Source organism: Ostrinia nubilalis, chromosome 24 (genome assembly GCF_963855985.1).
Source record: "Ostrinia nubilalis chromosome 24, ilOstNubi1.1, whole genome shotgun sequence".
Lineage (NCBI taxonomy): Eukaryota > Metazoa > Arthropoda > Insecta > Lepidoptera > Crambidae > Ostrinia > Ostrinia nubilalis.
The window spans coordinates 6485988-6502796 of NC_087111.1; the positions used below are offsets into that span (position 1 = coordinate 6485988).

Genomic DNA, 16809 nt, shown 5'->3' on the forward strand with positions numbered 1-16809 from the left:
ACCAGTTAAGTAGATTTAATAACATTCCAATATAAATAACGAAATAAAATACCTTTGCACGGCAAGTATACCTAATACTTGACTACTACGAAATGTATAATCCTGAATACCTACTATTCTACAAATTCTGAAAATGGAATAACATTATGAAATGTTATTCCATAATGTTATTCCATTTTCAGATAAATAATATGCTATAAGCACGAAAACTTCATATTTTATTTTGTTTGTTCATCAGAAATTGCAACGCTTCTACGCGAAAACGCTTCACGTTACCCTTTAAATATAGCTAGTTGAAAATTAATTCTACCCTTCATACTAAATGCATAAAACCCCAACAAATTGAAACAATGAAAACATTTAACAAAGGTTCGCATTAAATTCGTGTGCAAATGTGTTTTCTACATTAGTTCTACCCGCATCACAATGGCAGGATTAAAATACAGGGTGATTTTGAAATCAGTGTCCAATTTTTAGGAGTGACTCAGAATCAGTAACTTTTGATTTACGTAAAGAAAAAAATTTCTTTTTTTTTTCATATTTAATTATTTTTATCTACATATATTTTTAGGCACACGTAGATAATTTGCTTCGTTCATAGAAACATACGTACACACAGTTAACTGCAAAGCTTAATAGAAAAATGGTGAGCGAAATTCTTAACCTTAAAAAAATAAGAATTAGATTTTCAATATTTTTTCAACGAAAAATACCACGATTAAAAATAATAAACAAAAATTATTGTTCTATAGAGGTTATTAAAATACTACTAGATACTGATTGCAATTGACACCCTAAAAGTTGTCCCAAAACCTACATATGGTAGGGTGTAAGCAACTATTAAATTTTAAGGTCAAAGGTCACAAAAATCGTTTTTTTGCGCTTTTTTTGGAAATATCTCATTTCCTATGGGTTTTTTGGTATTTGTATTTATTATCAATATTGTAGAATACAAAATTCTCTACAAATTTTGTTCAAAAAATTTTTTGATACGGTGAACCGTTTTCGAGATAGAGGGCGGCCGCTAGTCCTTATAATAAATCTGTAGAGAGGTCAATTCTGTACATGAAATATATTTTCAAAATATCTATCAGGGGGTGATTAGTGATCGATACTGATGCCAAAAATGCAATCAGTAAAATTTTTGTCTGTCTGTCTGTCCGTCTGTATGTTCCTTATAGAAACAAAAACTACTCGACGGATTTTAACGAAACTTGGTACAATTATTCTTCATACTCCTGGGCAAGTTATAGTATACTTAGGAATTCCCACGGGAACAGGAATTAGCGGGAAAATCCTTTTGTATGAAAAATCTAAACGCTTAACGGAAGTTAGACGCTTGAAATTTGGCATGTAGGTACCTTAGTAAGCTTAAAGCTTAGTTACAACAAGGAATTCCCGAAATTCCCACGGGAATTAGCGGGAAAATCCTTTTGTATGAAAAATCTAAACCGCTTAAGTTGACCTGAAGTGATGCAGTGACCGCGCGCTCTCCGCCCTCTATCTCGAAAACGGTTCATCGTATAAAAAAAATTTTTGAACAAAATTTGTAGAGAATTTAGTATTCTACAATATTGATAATAAATACAAATAGCAAAAAAACCCATAGGAAATGAGTTATTTCTAAAAAAAGCGCAAAAAACCGATTTTTGTGACCGTTGACCTTGAAATTTAATAGTTGCTTACACCCTACCATATGTAGGTTTTGAGACAACTTTTAGGGTGTCAATATACACGTATTTACAGACTTACAGCTGGGTATCTCGAATTCCGATGTGAACTTACTATAATGACTGGACTATACCTATTTGGCTTGTGAAATAATTCGCAATGTATTTAATTAAGTCAATTAATAACTCTCCCGTCTCTCTATTTAAATACCTTTTGACGACGAAGCCAACCAATTTTTATTACTTTTTATTAAGGTTTATTATTCAAAATATCTCTGTACATTTTGCAGCAGAAATATGACATTGGTAAGTATTTTGGGGCAAAGTAAAAAATATATCTTTTGGGCTTAGTACAAAATTTAACAGTACAAGCCAAATATGTACCTACAAGAATAACAAATGGTAATTGAAGTAGCGTCTCTAATGCTTACTTTTCACACTTACGAGGAATGAGGAAAATCCGGGAAACTAGGACACATCCCAAGCAGAAAAGCCAACTCTATAAAATCACATTAGGTACTTAAAACGCTCTATTCACTTATGACGCAATAAGAACCAATAATTCCATGGAAAAAAAAGTTTCCTTTCATTTTGATATTCCCATTATTCACTTACTGAAAGGCGCCACTAACTGGCCATTGTGGAAATCATTGGGGGAGAGGCCTATGTTCAGCAGTGGACGTCCTTTGGAAATCGCTTCATCGTTAATATTTATAAACCATTTCTATATCATCACACTTACATCTGCACTTAGATTTATTAGAGAAGCATGTTTCAACTATTACGTTATGCATATTTACTAGAAAGTATTTCAATAGAGTGTGAGTGAAAATGAGAACTGTCTGTGCCAAATTTTGACTATTTCTCACTCAAAACCTGGTCGCTATTTACCTGACTGCGGAAAGAGGGTTATTTTATTTATTTTAATACACCACCATTTAGCTCATCTTACCCGAAATAACAGCTATCACTGCTAACTATATCTAACTGCACCATTTAACGTAAAGGTCCTACCATTACGTGAAAACAAAACACAACCGTGATTACCCAAAGCATTGAGTTTATCCTAAACGACGCTATTTCACTAAACAATGACCTTATAGTGAAGTAATAGGGCATAAGGGCAGCCATATTCGTTTATTGTACGACAAATATTTTCCGGGTCTGAAATGATCATTGGTGTGATAGAACTGCCCTGTTCTTTTTATTCGTGGGCGAAGGCTTACGTTATTTTTTTCATGTCCTTTAAGGTACTGCCAAATATTATTTTGTGTAAATGTTTAGGTAGCCAATGGCAGTGGTGGTACAGTCAGCATCAAATAGTTAGTGACACCCAGTAGCCAAAAAGTTGACAATCTTACTCCAATTTTATTGTAACTCCAATTTAGGGCACTTGGGGTGTCACGTACTATGTGACGCTGACTGTATGTACTCTATAGGGCACTTTTTTGTTCTTTTGCGCAACGCAACGCTCGACGAGAAAAGCCAGTTAAATTCGTGCATTTAGATTTTTTATTGGTTATCAGTTAGGTATTATACTTCATTTATCGGTTATCACAAACTACACGTTAACTCATTTACTGTAATAATAACTCTTAACAGCACATACTTTACCCATGTGACAATTCTCAACACTTGAACTCGACGACTCATGTCTCTATATTGACGCCCGTATTCACACACGATGCTTGCTTAAGTGAAGCACCAAATCGAACGCACAGCGTTGAATAGAGCTCATTGGTTCATGTGTCACCCTGTGCATCCACACGCACTGTAGACCTCATAGTAATGTTTGTGAATACGGGTGTTATTAGTCGTAATAAGTAATTATTAAAATTAGTAGTAATAAGTCGTAGCATTCTTTGGTACTATACATATTAAGAGAGACTTCTCTCAATATGTATAGTACCAAAGAATGCTACGACTCAGGACTAAGCCAAAGACGAATTCCTCACTCCAATGAATAATGACTTGCTCAAAAGCGTGATTATGCCGTAAGGTCACATTCCTGTGCGTCTGAGATGAGACGAGGGGTCCTATCACTGGATCGGTTCACGTGTAAAGACTAAACAAAAATAAATTAAAGTGATGGATGGACAGATATGGAAGTCATTTGGGGGAGGCCTATGTTCAACAGTGGACGTATATGGCTAAAATGATGATGATGATGAATGGATGGACAACGACACATCATTTTTTACTGGTATTTTATGTAGTGCTATAAGGTGCGATTTTGCAACAAATAAGTATCTGTCTACTGTAAAGCACACAAAGTAAAACCTACGACTTCACAAATTATACGTACAAATAAAGTACTAAAAGTTTAGTTAAGTTTCAAATGAAATAAATTAATGTTTGGACTAGGTTACAGACTTTCAGAATATAAAATTTATCTTCTAAAAGTCTGCCAATATTCAACAAAAAGCCGTAGGTAGGTCCCATTTGAGGCCGTCTAACTTTTCAAGTTTTAATGTTTGAGAGTATATTTAAATGAAAGCAAAAGTCCTCATAACTATCTACTTCACAATGTTTTTGTCCTCGCAACTATCTACTCTGCCGCACAATTTATAAACGCAGTAAGTAACACGTGAACAGTTTTGAGAAAAACGCGATCAAAGTTGAAATTTTATTTTGGGGTGTCTACAATTAGTTACGCAAATATTTGTAAAAAAAAATATATGGGCTTATAGAGCTAAACTCAAAGTTTATTTTGATATGAGGTTTTTGTATTTTAATTAATATTTTGTATTTAAAATTATTAAAAAACTGTTTATGTTATGGATTAACTAAGTTTTCGTTCGATACTTACTACCCATGAATGCAGTATGATTGTTCCTTACTGCGTTTATCAGTAGTTTTCGTTACTTACGGTACATGTGTTAAATGATTGATTTAAATTTTAATTCTTACAACGTAATATATGCGCCGTATCTTTACAACTTACTGCATTTATGAGTGGGAGTGTGAATCAAAATAATTTATCAAAACTTTAAATGCGCAGTAATAATACAATTATACTGCGCTTATCATAAGCCAATAACGCTTTCATGTTGAACTTTCCCAAATGACCAAGGGGTAAGTGAAACAAGATTACAAAATAATTGCTGAGATCGCTTGTTATTCAATCAAAAATTAAGATATGGCACCCACTTTTAGATCTTAAATATACCAATCTAATAAAATAAAGACTCGGTCGTTCGTTTCAGCCGAAAGGCGTCCACTGCTGGACAACGGCCTCCCCCAAGGATTTCCACAAAGACCGGTCCTGTGCCGCTCACATACAGGCACCTGACGCGACCTTCACCAGATCATCGGTCCACCTAGTGTGAGTCTTGCCCAAGCTGCGTCTTCCAGCTCATGGTCGCCACTCAAGAACTTTCCTGCCCCAGCGGCCATCAGACAACTTATAGTGTCTCCAACCTTCAGAGGAGTGGGTACAGCACGGCATTTGACATGATTTTTGTCTTGTCCATTAAAGACCCATTTGTTGAGAGGCTCTATTGAGGCAATCGAGGATTGAGCTTAGATCCTCCACGTTCTCAGCCATGACTACGATATCGTCCGCGAATCAAAGATGGGTGATGTACTCGCTGATGATATTTATGCCCAATCCGCTCCAGTCCAGAAGCTTGAAAACATCTTCCAGAGTGGTAGTGAACAGTTTTAGAAATATGACATCTCCCTGTCTTACCCCTCGCTGCAACTGAAGTCCTGATCCCGGAGACGGACTGACATTGTGGCCTATTAGTACAAGCCCTTCAACGATTATATCTATAGTAAATTTGGCACCGTTGGAGAGACTGTAGCTTGAAGAGAAAAGTCTTTCTCATAGACCAAAATGCCAGACAAAGTTGCTGAATATTCTCCTCAGTTTTCTGCCATAGATAAGTATGTGGTCTATCGTACTAAAGCCTTATCGGAAACCGATTCGTTCGGGAGGCTAGATTTCGCGTGAAACCATTCATGATGACTCTCAAAAACAGAATCAGAAGTGAGATGGGTATAAAATAAATTCTTCAACAAGGTTTTGTTGCCTTTTTTGAAGAAGAGTATCACCACACTTCTGTGCCATGTCGTAGGCGTTTTTCCCTCAAGGATGACGGAATCGAATAGCTTCTAAAGAGCTTTTAGTACCGGCGTTCCGCCTGATTTCAGAAGCTCAGCCGTGATTCCATCATCGCCCGGTGCCTTGTTGTTTTTCAGCTGTTTGGAGCCATTCTAATCTCGTACAGACACGTCCGGGATATCATCGGTATAGTGTCGGGTCAATCTAGCTCTTGGGTCTTCGGCTAGATTTGTCATTTGGACAGGTTTTCAACTTCTTCCAATAACGTAAGAGTCAGCCACTGCGTTCATAACATGTTAACACCTAGGCAGCACTCTGACAATCCTTAGTATGTACGCAGTATAATTGTAATTACTGCATTAATATTAAGTACAAGTCATCTGTTTTTCCTATGGAAACATAATATCAGTGTGTGTTTAAGTGGAATTACTGCACATATACTATGTGCAAGGTGAACTTAACAATTGTAGAAACATAATAAGAATGATGTAATTGGCACATACTGCACTATTACTGTGTAGCAAATTAAGTAAGCGCGAGTATTCACGTAATATTAAGTTATTATGTGCTCTTACTGCTAACATAGTATGTGAAGAAACCTTCAATCTGCTCTTTACTGCGTTTATGATAACATGTATCTTCCGTTCTAAGATAGATAGAAAAAAACGGGTCTTTGATTCTTATAGATCGCGATGTCAGGATTCAGAATATTCAAAACAATCATAAATGCAGTAAGTGGTACTTACTGCGTTTATAAATTGTGCGGCAGTACTCCACAATGATTATTTATTTTTTGTATGACTAGTGCTCTAATCGTAAATTATACGCACTGCCGGGCGCTCCAACTAGTTTCATATAACTCCATCTTATCGACAAGTTGTCGATCCCGACAGAGACAAGGGTCTTCGGCAAACAGCCAGAGAGACGAGCCTCGTCACTAATTTATACCCGGACATAGGGTTGTCAGGTCCAAAAACACTAAAACCGGACTTGGCGCGTAATTTGGCCGGACATTTTACCCTAAAAGCCGGACTTTTGTGGCTGTTTATTCCGAAAAATATTTTTTATGTGCTAGCAAATTCTTTTGTCCACCCACAAGGTGGACCGACGACCTGATAAAGGTAGCAGGAAGGCGCTGGAGGCACGCCGCTACCAACTGTGCGATGTGGAAGTCATTGGGGGAAGCCTATGTTCAGCAGTGGACGTCCTATGGCTGAAATGATGATGATGATGAAATTCTTTTATGTTCTTTTTAGTGCGTGATGCCCTAAGCAATTACTGAATTTCCTTATGGGTTAATCATACATTACATATACATTTACCTATGTTAGCCAGTGTTACTAACGTGCGTTACTCAAAAGATAGCAAAGAAGTCATATGACTGCAGGGCCTTATTTGCTATAACATGAAAAGCCTAACAAAAGTCGGACAGGCCGGACGAGAGAATATGTGGCCGGACACGTCTACCCTACCCGGCCAGCAGGGCTACTCCGAAGTACACCGAAACTCTATTTACTTTTGGGTCTATCTGTCACTGTCGCTCATGCTGGCATCTCGCATTGCGTGAAAGGGATGGCAACATTCGAAACTAGATAACGTTTTTCGGAGTAACCCTGCAGACGGTCCCGCAGATAACAAATTTGGTACCAATATTTAATTTTCTCTTGAATTGATTGTGTTTAGTACTGAAACGCAAAGTTTCATGTTTTGTTTAGGCTGTAAATCATTGATTGGTGCCATTTATTGTCTGTTTTGAATCGATTTAATGTAAATAGTGATTATTTGAGATATGTTTGGTTCGTAAAATTACCTCCAGGCAATATCAATTATCTGTGTCAATTACGTTACAAATAGGTGAGTTATTAATATGAATATTTCAGACATTCAGTCATTAGGTACCTACCTACATAAGATCCTACTTACTTGCTTACGATATTACGAGTACAGTACTTAAACAACTTCAGAAGATAGAAAAAGTTGAAGCAGCAAGCTATCAAAACAATGTTTAGACAAAGGTAAGTGAAAAACATCTTAAAATTATTATTATACATTACAAGTTTCACGTGAGGTACCTACAGTTAAAAGAATCTGTCTACTGTAATTGTAAGTAAAGTCGCGGGCAATTATCTACTTATTTATTACCAAGTCTGTACAAGTATACTCACGTTACCACAAGTAGACCATAACAATAATATTATTAGCTCTCGTGGAATCTCCAAAGTGTATTCTGTACACTAACGAGCTCTACACTGCAGTGCATCTCCAGGTAACTACCGTAGCGGGATGCCGCGGCCTCTACCAATGGATCACAAATCACGGTGGTTAATGCAAACGTTTTATTTTAGGAACTTTTCAACCGACTTCAAAAAAAAAAAGGAGGAGGTTCTCAATTCGACCCGTATGTTTTTTTTTTTTTCTATGTTTGTTACGCGATAACTCCGCCAATTACGAACCGATTTGAACAAATCTTTTTTCGGCGTATAGGTAATACCTCAAGGGTGGTCCCATTTAAATTTAATAATAGAAAAAACAACCCCCAAGGGTGGAAAATTGGGGATGAACTTTTTATACGCAATATCTCCGCCGATTATAAATCAATTTGAACGATTATTTTTTTGTTGAATAGGTATTATCAAAAGGGTGGTTTCATGCGAATTTGAAAAAAAAAATTTTACCCCCAAGGGTGGAAAATTGGGGATGAACTTTTTTATACGCAGTATTTTTAATTTTTAGTTTTTTTTTGTGTTCACGCATTTGAAGTCGGTTTTATTTTTTTAAAAAGTTATCATCTTTTTTTTAGTATTTTCATAAAATAATTAATTTAAAGTAGTCTCATCTTTATGCGCTACATTGTTAAACTTTTTGGTGCTACGGCTCTACGAGTCTCGTAGCTGCTACGAAATGTGCTACGGGTCTACGATGACTACGAAGACTGCGTGTAAATAGAAAAATAAATTGGAAACTCGTCGTTTCGGCCAAATGACGTCCAGTGCTGGACAAAGGCCTCAAGGATTTCCGTAACGACCGATCCTACGCCCGTATTCACAAACGATACTTCCTTAAGTAAAGGGGCAAATCGAACGCACTGCGTTGAATAGAGCTCTGTGATTGGTTCGTGTATCACACTGTGCGAGCACGCGCACTGTGACACCTCATAGCAATGTTTGTGAATACGGGCGCTAGAAAATCTCATTAAAAATCTTTCATCTCAACCTATGAGTAGTAACATGATACTTACTTACGATAAGATACGGGGTAAGTGTTCCTGAAGCCTCTCTTATCTTGAACCCTTTTGTTACATCTAAAATGTAACTTTAAGCCTACAGGCATCTATACTTCTGAAACATAGTACACTGACCCTCAAAACGGTGTGCGGTAGTTGAATCCAGTCAATCCAGTAATGCAATAAGCTAGCAATAAAATAGCAATAGCTAGGAAACTTAAAAAGTAATGTTTCTTTGCTACTTTTGCTACTGTTCTAATGTGATCGGTATAGGCTTGCATAAAACTTGGCTAAATAAACATGGCGGTTTTTTTATGCAGAACAAGGCAGTCAAGGATGGTACATAGGTACAAAGCTCTATAAATAAGTGCCTATTCCCTCTTAATTTAAGTATAATAAGGAGTATTATTAGAAAGACCCTTGTGGTCGTTGACTCTACAATTTATTTCAGCTACACTCCGGATTCTAGTCTCAAAATGGAAAAGTTATTTCTAGAAATCTTACCATTATTCCAAAGAACTTCGGAACTTTTTATTAACTACTTTTATATCGAATTCTTTATTATTTCTTAAAATCTTAGTAGCGGACCACTTGACTTGCTCTCCGAAACGGTTTGTTACATTCAAAAGAGTTTAAAACGAACGATACAGAACAATTCGCGAATTGTGAATATTATGGCTTGTCTGTCGATGGTGCTTCAATGCGACTGCAAATAGAATAAGCTATGGATTTTGATTTTCGTTTTAACTTTGTAATACAGTTTTGAAATGCCATTCTAAAAGTATTTTTATTTTACTTATTATATATTTTATTTCGTTCGAAAAACATACATTGAAACAATAACAGGTATGTCCAGTAAGTAAGTAGGTACCATATTGTTATGTTTTCCGCATATTATATTAAGTAGTCTTCGCCATTAGTTAGTTTTGATCACAGACTGTACCTCAGTCTGTTTCAAAATGTTTTAGTAAGTAATAAGTAATCTAATCTTTTTTGCGAAATTGCAAGTCTATTAGTGTGAACTACACTCGACAGCAAATAAATCGCACCACCCGCGACGCGAACTTTAAAGATTTTCTTTTGACACAATAATGGTGAGTGCCCCAACAATATTGGTGTTATTTGAAAGCCCAATAAATATCCTTAAAGAAAAACACATTTAATTTCTTAATAAATGATTAACATATATATATACCATAAATGTGACTTGAAAAAAGACCTCACTTTGGGCTCACCTCTGAGCTCTGGGATCAATTAGACCAAATTTTATGGTTATAAAACCAAATAATGATCACACGTGTCCTCTTTAACAGATGGATAGCGATTAATCCCAACTTAACAGTTTTATAGTCATAAAAAATGGCTATAGCGTAACTACCTATTTTTTGAAGAAGTGACTCTGGATTCTTGTAAAGACACATTTTTGGGGTAAAAACCTTTCCTTTAATAAAATGAAGTTTAGAACTAGGCTTTTAAATGGTGCCAATATTGGTGGGAAGTAGGGATGCTAACGTTTGAAAATGCTTGTCACGGGTGGTGCGATTTATTTGCTGTCGAGTGTAGTAGGTATAAAACTTGGCAATCTTGCAAACAAATAGATACTTAAGGCTGACTTTCTTTGACATAGTCGTCGTTTCAGCCGAATGACGTCTACTGCTGGACAAAGGCCTTAATTTGACATTAGTACTTACCTAATGTATTTTGATTGCTAAGCGAAATACCAGTGAAATCACATTTGTAGATTTCTATTCCATAGGCTTCTTCCATGTAGACTTTTTAATACGAGTAGATACTTACTATAGTGGATGGTACGTGCACAAAAGCCTTTAATTATGTAATATTGTACTGTAACTTAACAATGTATTTCAATTAACCTTCAAGACGCTAAGGGTACCTACCTGAGACAGAGCGAGGCCGTCTGTATAGAGTCGGGGCTCTTGGAAACAAGAATTAGGGGCCCAGGGAAATTGACAAGGGAATCCATTCCCATTCCCTGTTATATGAAATAAATACTGATGTGTCCAATTGACATATCAAGTTAGAATTCCGATACTCCTTTGTATGTACCAGCTGAATCTTTATTTTAACCTATGATGACCGTCTACTGCTGGACTAAAGAGCGACAAAGCACGATCTCCTGATTAGGCCTGCTTATTTTTTTATTTTTTCATTATTGTTTTTTTAACTTTAAAAAAAATTTAGGCCCCATGCACACATGTCTTACTAAAGACGGTACTGATGGAGCGTGTTAAACCCGTCGAGCCGTGAATTAGAGGACCTAACGAGAGGTACATACAAAATTACTTCTCGCGATCAAATTATGCTCAATCCAATAGCCAATACAATACTTAAGTACCTACCTATAACAATCAGTCAGTAACATATTCCCAACTGTTCCTATACTTAAATAAATCCAGATACACTTTCGTCTAAAGATAACCATTTGGGTCTATTGTTACTCAAACAATTGTGCTCCATTTGTATTCGTTATCTTGATACTGGGTCTTTATTGATTTGGAAAATATAGGGTCCATTCATCTCTCTCGCTCTCGCATGATCTAAGACAGTACATATTCCTTATTTTATTTTAATTATGTTTTATTGTGGTATCAGGATAAGTTCCAGAATCTGAATCTGGTATAATTTGAGACCTCATTATTGTAAACAAAGTACAAACCTGCGAGGGCCGTTGGTTGAATGTCCTCATCAAAAAACTAACTAAAGTAGATAGGTACGTACCTACATGTAGGTACCTACCTAATTTTATTCAGAGACTTGTAACATAATATAAGGCTCAGCAAATTACTTACCTATTGAAGTGTAGGTACTTACTTTTACAAAGTACAGAAATAGATGTTACATTATTTGTAGGTCGTTAGTCTGTACTGTACCTGACTAACTCATGTATTACCGTAAAAAGTTTCTATCAGGTTGATTTGCCTACAATCCTAAAACTGAAAATACCCTCCATAGAAGAAAAATAGAAGAAAAACTTACACAATAAACTAAACTAAAAGTTAAGCCGTAATACCGACAGCAGCTGGTAGAGATTCATCCTGAAAGTGAGAATTTCCTTTAGCCTAGGCGCAGACCACCGACTTTTAGTTGGCCGATAGTTGGGTCGGGCTGTTATGATCAGTATGGGCATGTATCAAAGCGCGCATTTAGTATCGGTGGATTCTTCATACAAATTATAATCGGGTCTAACGATCGGCCAACTAAAAGTCGGTGGTCTGCTGCGCCTAGGCTTAAACTCGCTTGTCTTTCCATGAGCGCATGCAACCTGAATTACCCAAATCTGCCGTACCTAGCTAGGATAATCCTGCAGCTAAGGTGACTATGTTCAGGAACACTCAAGCAAGGTGGAGCGATAGAACACTCATAAGCTCGAAGAGCGAAATACTTAGACTGCTGAAAATCTGGGCTAACGCCCGTATGCACAAACGATGCTTGCTTAAGTAAGTGAAGCAACAAATCGAACGCACAGCGTTGAATATAGCTCTGTGATTAGTTCGTGTGTCACCCTGTACGTCCACGCAAACTGTTAGACATAGTAATATTTGTGATGTGAATACGGGCGTTATAGACATAGGCAAGTAGGTACTTACTTATTATAAAGCCTGGGCCGTGAGCACGTAGAATCCCGTCCAATGACCCCAAGCTGCCCATCCTTGTCGCTCGCACGTAATTATGTTGCTGTCGCGCTCGCACACTCACTGCGGGCGCGCGTCGCACAGTCGCGACAGCAATATAATTACGCGCGAGCGATAAGGATGGGTAGCTTGGGGTCATTGGACGGGATTCTACGTGCTCACGAACCAGGCTTAGTTAGTTACATGCTGTCTATGTGTGGCTACAGTTGTTACATGACACGAAGGGCGTTAATAATAACTCAATTGAGATAATTAAGTATTACGAGTTTAACCGAACCAATACTTACTAAGCCCATGTAATCTAGATTCAATTCAAGATAATTAATTAATTTGGTAATTAATATCTTGCTAGTACTTAAGTAGGCCTGTAGGATATGGTAAATTATATCAGTTACCTACCTATCAAGTATCAACTAACTTTACAACCCTATAGCCCTGCCGATTTGAGGGTCTGTAGTTCGAATCCCGTGGCCCCTAGTAAGTAAGTGAACCTCCTACTGAAGCATATAAGAAATCTTATAAAAATTACTTAAGTAGGTTCATTTTTTACTCGGAAAATTAATCACCCCCTTAATTAGATTGAAAAACTAAAAATCGTTCCATCAATCATTATTTACGTTGTATCTGCGAAACACGAAATAATACCGGCAGCAGAAAGGCATGATTAATAGTATTCGTGTACCGTCGCATCTTTTACTTTGTTTGTTCGCCGAACAAAGCTCCGAAGTGCCGATATTTTGAGCAACGTTCGGCTGTTTCAATAGGCACCCTTTGAAAATCCCCCTTTGAAGGAAACACGCTAATAAATGCTCGCCTGGGGCAGAGCGACGAAATGCTTGCAATATTTTAGATATTGCAGCCCCTCTACCGAACACATGACGTTGTTTACATTTACCTACACACTTTAAACGCGATGCTGAGATGGATGGGAATTATTATACTTGGAAAATAACTATCTATCTATCTATGTCAGCCTTTGGGTTCGCCTTCGAACATAGGCCCCCTCTTCAACCCTCCACCGTTTTCTGTCCCTGGCCACACGCATCCAGTTCACTCCAGCCTGCTGCCGGATATCGTCTGTCCATCGTTTAGGCGGTCTTCCCCTGCCGCGGGTGATAATGAATGATAATAACAATGAGTAGTAATAGAAATGAAAATAACTATACTCGTACATATTTCCTCTATCCTTTACCAGTCATCCAACCATAAATGAAATCCAATTTGATTCCATCTGCATTTATAAAACACTAGCTGTGCCCGCGACTTCGTACGCGTGAAAACCCGTTTTCGCAACATTTTTCATTTTTGTTCTGCACCTATTACTCGTAGCGTGATGGTATAATAGCCTATAGCCTTCCTCGATAAATGAGCTATCTAACACTGAAATATTTTTTTCAAATCGGACAGGTAGTTCCTGAGATTAGCGCGTTCAAGTAAACAAACAAACAAACTCTTCAGCTTTATAATATTAGTATAGATTTATTTTAAGTATGTTACAGACGCATGACTCCGCGCTACGTATAGGGGGTGATTGCCTGAAATGATCAACACACAAAACTTCTCCCCGCGGGAATCAAACCCGCGATCTGTTGTAGACCGCTAAGCGCCCGAACAATATAAGTTCTATTTGTAAGTTACAAAATATGGTACAGACTTTTTTATTACTGTTTATTAATAAGTACAGGTCTACTGAACTGAAAATAGTAATAAAAAGAATGAAGCTGAAATAATAAATCGAAAATACTTACACATGAAACATTTAATACAAACCATAATTTCTCATACAGTTTATCATTATGCACAATTCTGAGGAAAATGTATTATGTCTATAGTGATAGGATATTTTATTGAACACCAACCACACTTAGGTATAGAAAAGAAAAATGCTTCGAAGGTGTAAAAAGTACAAATCATCTATAGTAAGCAACGTAAAGTTGTCCCAGAGATACTACCTTAATTAAAACTCTTACGTTTAACAACTGGCATGTAGAATACCAAATTAAAATCTCTGATAATTAACTTAGTCCTCAATATAAACCCTGTTTCTGTCAACCCGCACTTTAGGAGCGCTTTTCAATCTCTTAATAAACTTTTCAGCGATTCTATCGTCCACTTCTTGTCCAGTCATCTCTTGGTATTCAGATAAAACTTTCTTCTGTAGTCTCTTGAATGGCATCTCGTCGCCTTTCTTTTGTAAAACCGACATTATGACTGCATGCCAGTCAAACTTTTCACCTTTAGATACTACAACTTCATCGGTTTCTCCGTTTGCAACATTCTGATCATGCAAACAAACGCTTTCGTCAGCAGCTTCCTTCTCATCAATTTTCAATTTCTTTTTTAGAGTCTTTTCTTTATTAATAGGCACATTTTCAATGTTGTCGTTACCATTTTCCACAACCTCTATGGTGCTGCAGACGGTGTCTTGCCTCTTACGCTTCTTCTTCTTACCCTCAGCTGGCACGGCATCTTCTTCGTTATTTCCAGACTCAGTCCTGTTCTTCTTCTTTTTCCCCTTCTTGCTTGGAGCTTGGTTTTCATCATCTTCCTCTTCAGCCGGTGGAGCTTCGGCACTTTGTAATTCCGCCTCATATTTTTGCCTCTTTTTCTCCTCTTTGCGCTGTTTTTTGGTCAATTTCTTGTCATTAACCTTTTCACCTGTACCATTTTCAATTTTTTCTTCAGCCTCAACGTTTTCTGGTTCCGCATCACCATTTTCTTTGTTCTCTTCAGTTTCTGTATCTTTTATATCACCATTGGTTTCTTCAGCTTCCACATTTCCATTACTTTTGGGTGTGTCATTATTTTTACTTTGGTTCCTACTCTGATTAACATTAGATAACTCCGATAGCTTCACCGAAATGAGATCCCAGGCTTGATCGATATCTTTTGGGTTGGTCTTGTGACCGCATACATTTTTAACAAAGTTGATGAACTTTGGCTTCTTTCGCGGTGTGTTGTTGTGTTTGCTGATAGCCTCGACGATCTTGCGCACGTTGGCTGGCGCAGACTTTTGTTCGTCTAGGACCGACTGCAGCATCTCAACCCAGGCGTTCTGTTTCTTCTCACCCTTCTTCTCCTTGGCTTGGAAACCTTTTCCAGAGTATCTTTCTTCTTCGGTAATGCATTTGTAGTGATTCTCATAATCCTGGCCACTGAAATAATGGGAAAGGACCTTATTATTATACGTTATATTGACCGGCCATATGCTGAGATTTCAGAAAACAAGTCAAAAGTTATGGTGTCTTGTCCAGATCAGTGCTTAGGAAAGGTTAATTCTTTCTGAAGTAGTTTATTTATGTTATTGTTTACATTAAGGTTTATAACCTCAAAGCACACCTGAACTTGTAACTTTCTAGAACTTGGATTGACTTATCAAGAGTTATGCAATTTATAATATTACAAAAACATTCCTACGCGTTTATCAACCTGATAAATTGTTAGCACAACAACAACTCAAAATATCTTTTGTGATTGGTGTATTTAATTTTGTTGTTTAAACTTAAACCAATCACATGGAATGGCTTCTTGGATTTAAAACTATGTCGTGAAGTCATTGAACTATTCGGAATTTATCAGTTGCTAGCCAATTCTCTAATAAGAATAGAAATAGCACAACGTGGGGTGTACTTACAAATCCTTGAAACAATCCATGCAAGACAAATTGGGACTGCGGTTCCTGCATTTTGTCAAGTAATGCTTCTCGACCTTAGGTTTCTGTACAGACTCGCCGCAATGCCCGCAAGTAAATACAACCATGTTAAACAACTATTTCGCACGTGGACTCAAAAAATGGGTCGGAAATAATGTGTTCAATAAAAGTGACAATATTTTTCAGAATAAAACACAGATGTACTATTAAACTCTATTGCCTATTAGGAAAAAGTCTAATCTCCACTTGCTGGTTATTTAAAAACAGTAGAAACCAAAACTTTGCAAAAAATCGCCGAAAACAAAAATATTGCGAAGTTCCTGAAATATCTCGAAACGTCAGTCAGTTCAGCTGTCAAATATTTTTTGACATTTTTTTTCTAAATCAAATAGTGAGTCACCACTACCGATTAGTTAACCGGTATTTTATGAAAACTATCGATTATGATTAGGCGAAATTCTATATCTCAAAGCCATAATTCTTATACATTCATTCTGTTATCGTTCGCCATTCAATATTTCAAATTATCATTCGTTCAATCAAGT

The 16809-nt window shown here is 37.0% G+C and overlaps 1 protein-coding gene across 1 annotated transcript; it reads right to left on the reverse strand.

Moving 5' to 3' along the window:
- Nucleotides 1–14353: 14353 nt before the first annotated feature.
- LOC135083972 (cell growth-regulating nucleolar protein) lies at nucleotides 14354–16617 on the reverse strand. The gene is made up of 2 exons (XM_063978735.1): nucleotides 16247–16617; nucleotides 14354–15767 (listed from the first exon to the last, which is right to left on the reverse strand). Exons 1-2 carry the CDS (start codon nucleotides 16369–16371, stop codon nucleotides 14633–14635), a joined length of 1260 nt encoding a protein of 419 aa, XP_063834805.1. The 5' UTR covers nucleotides 16372–16617; the 3' UTR covers nucleotides 14354–14632.
- Between the last annotated feature and the right edge of the window lie 192 nt (nucleotides 16618–16809).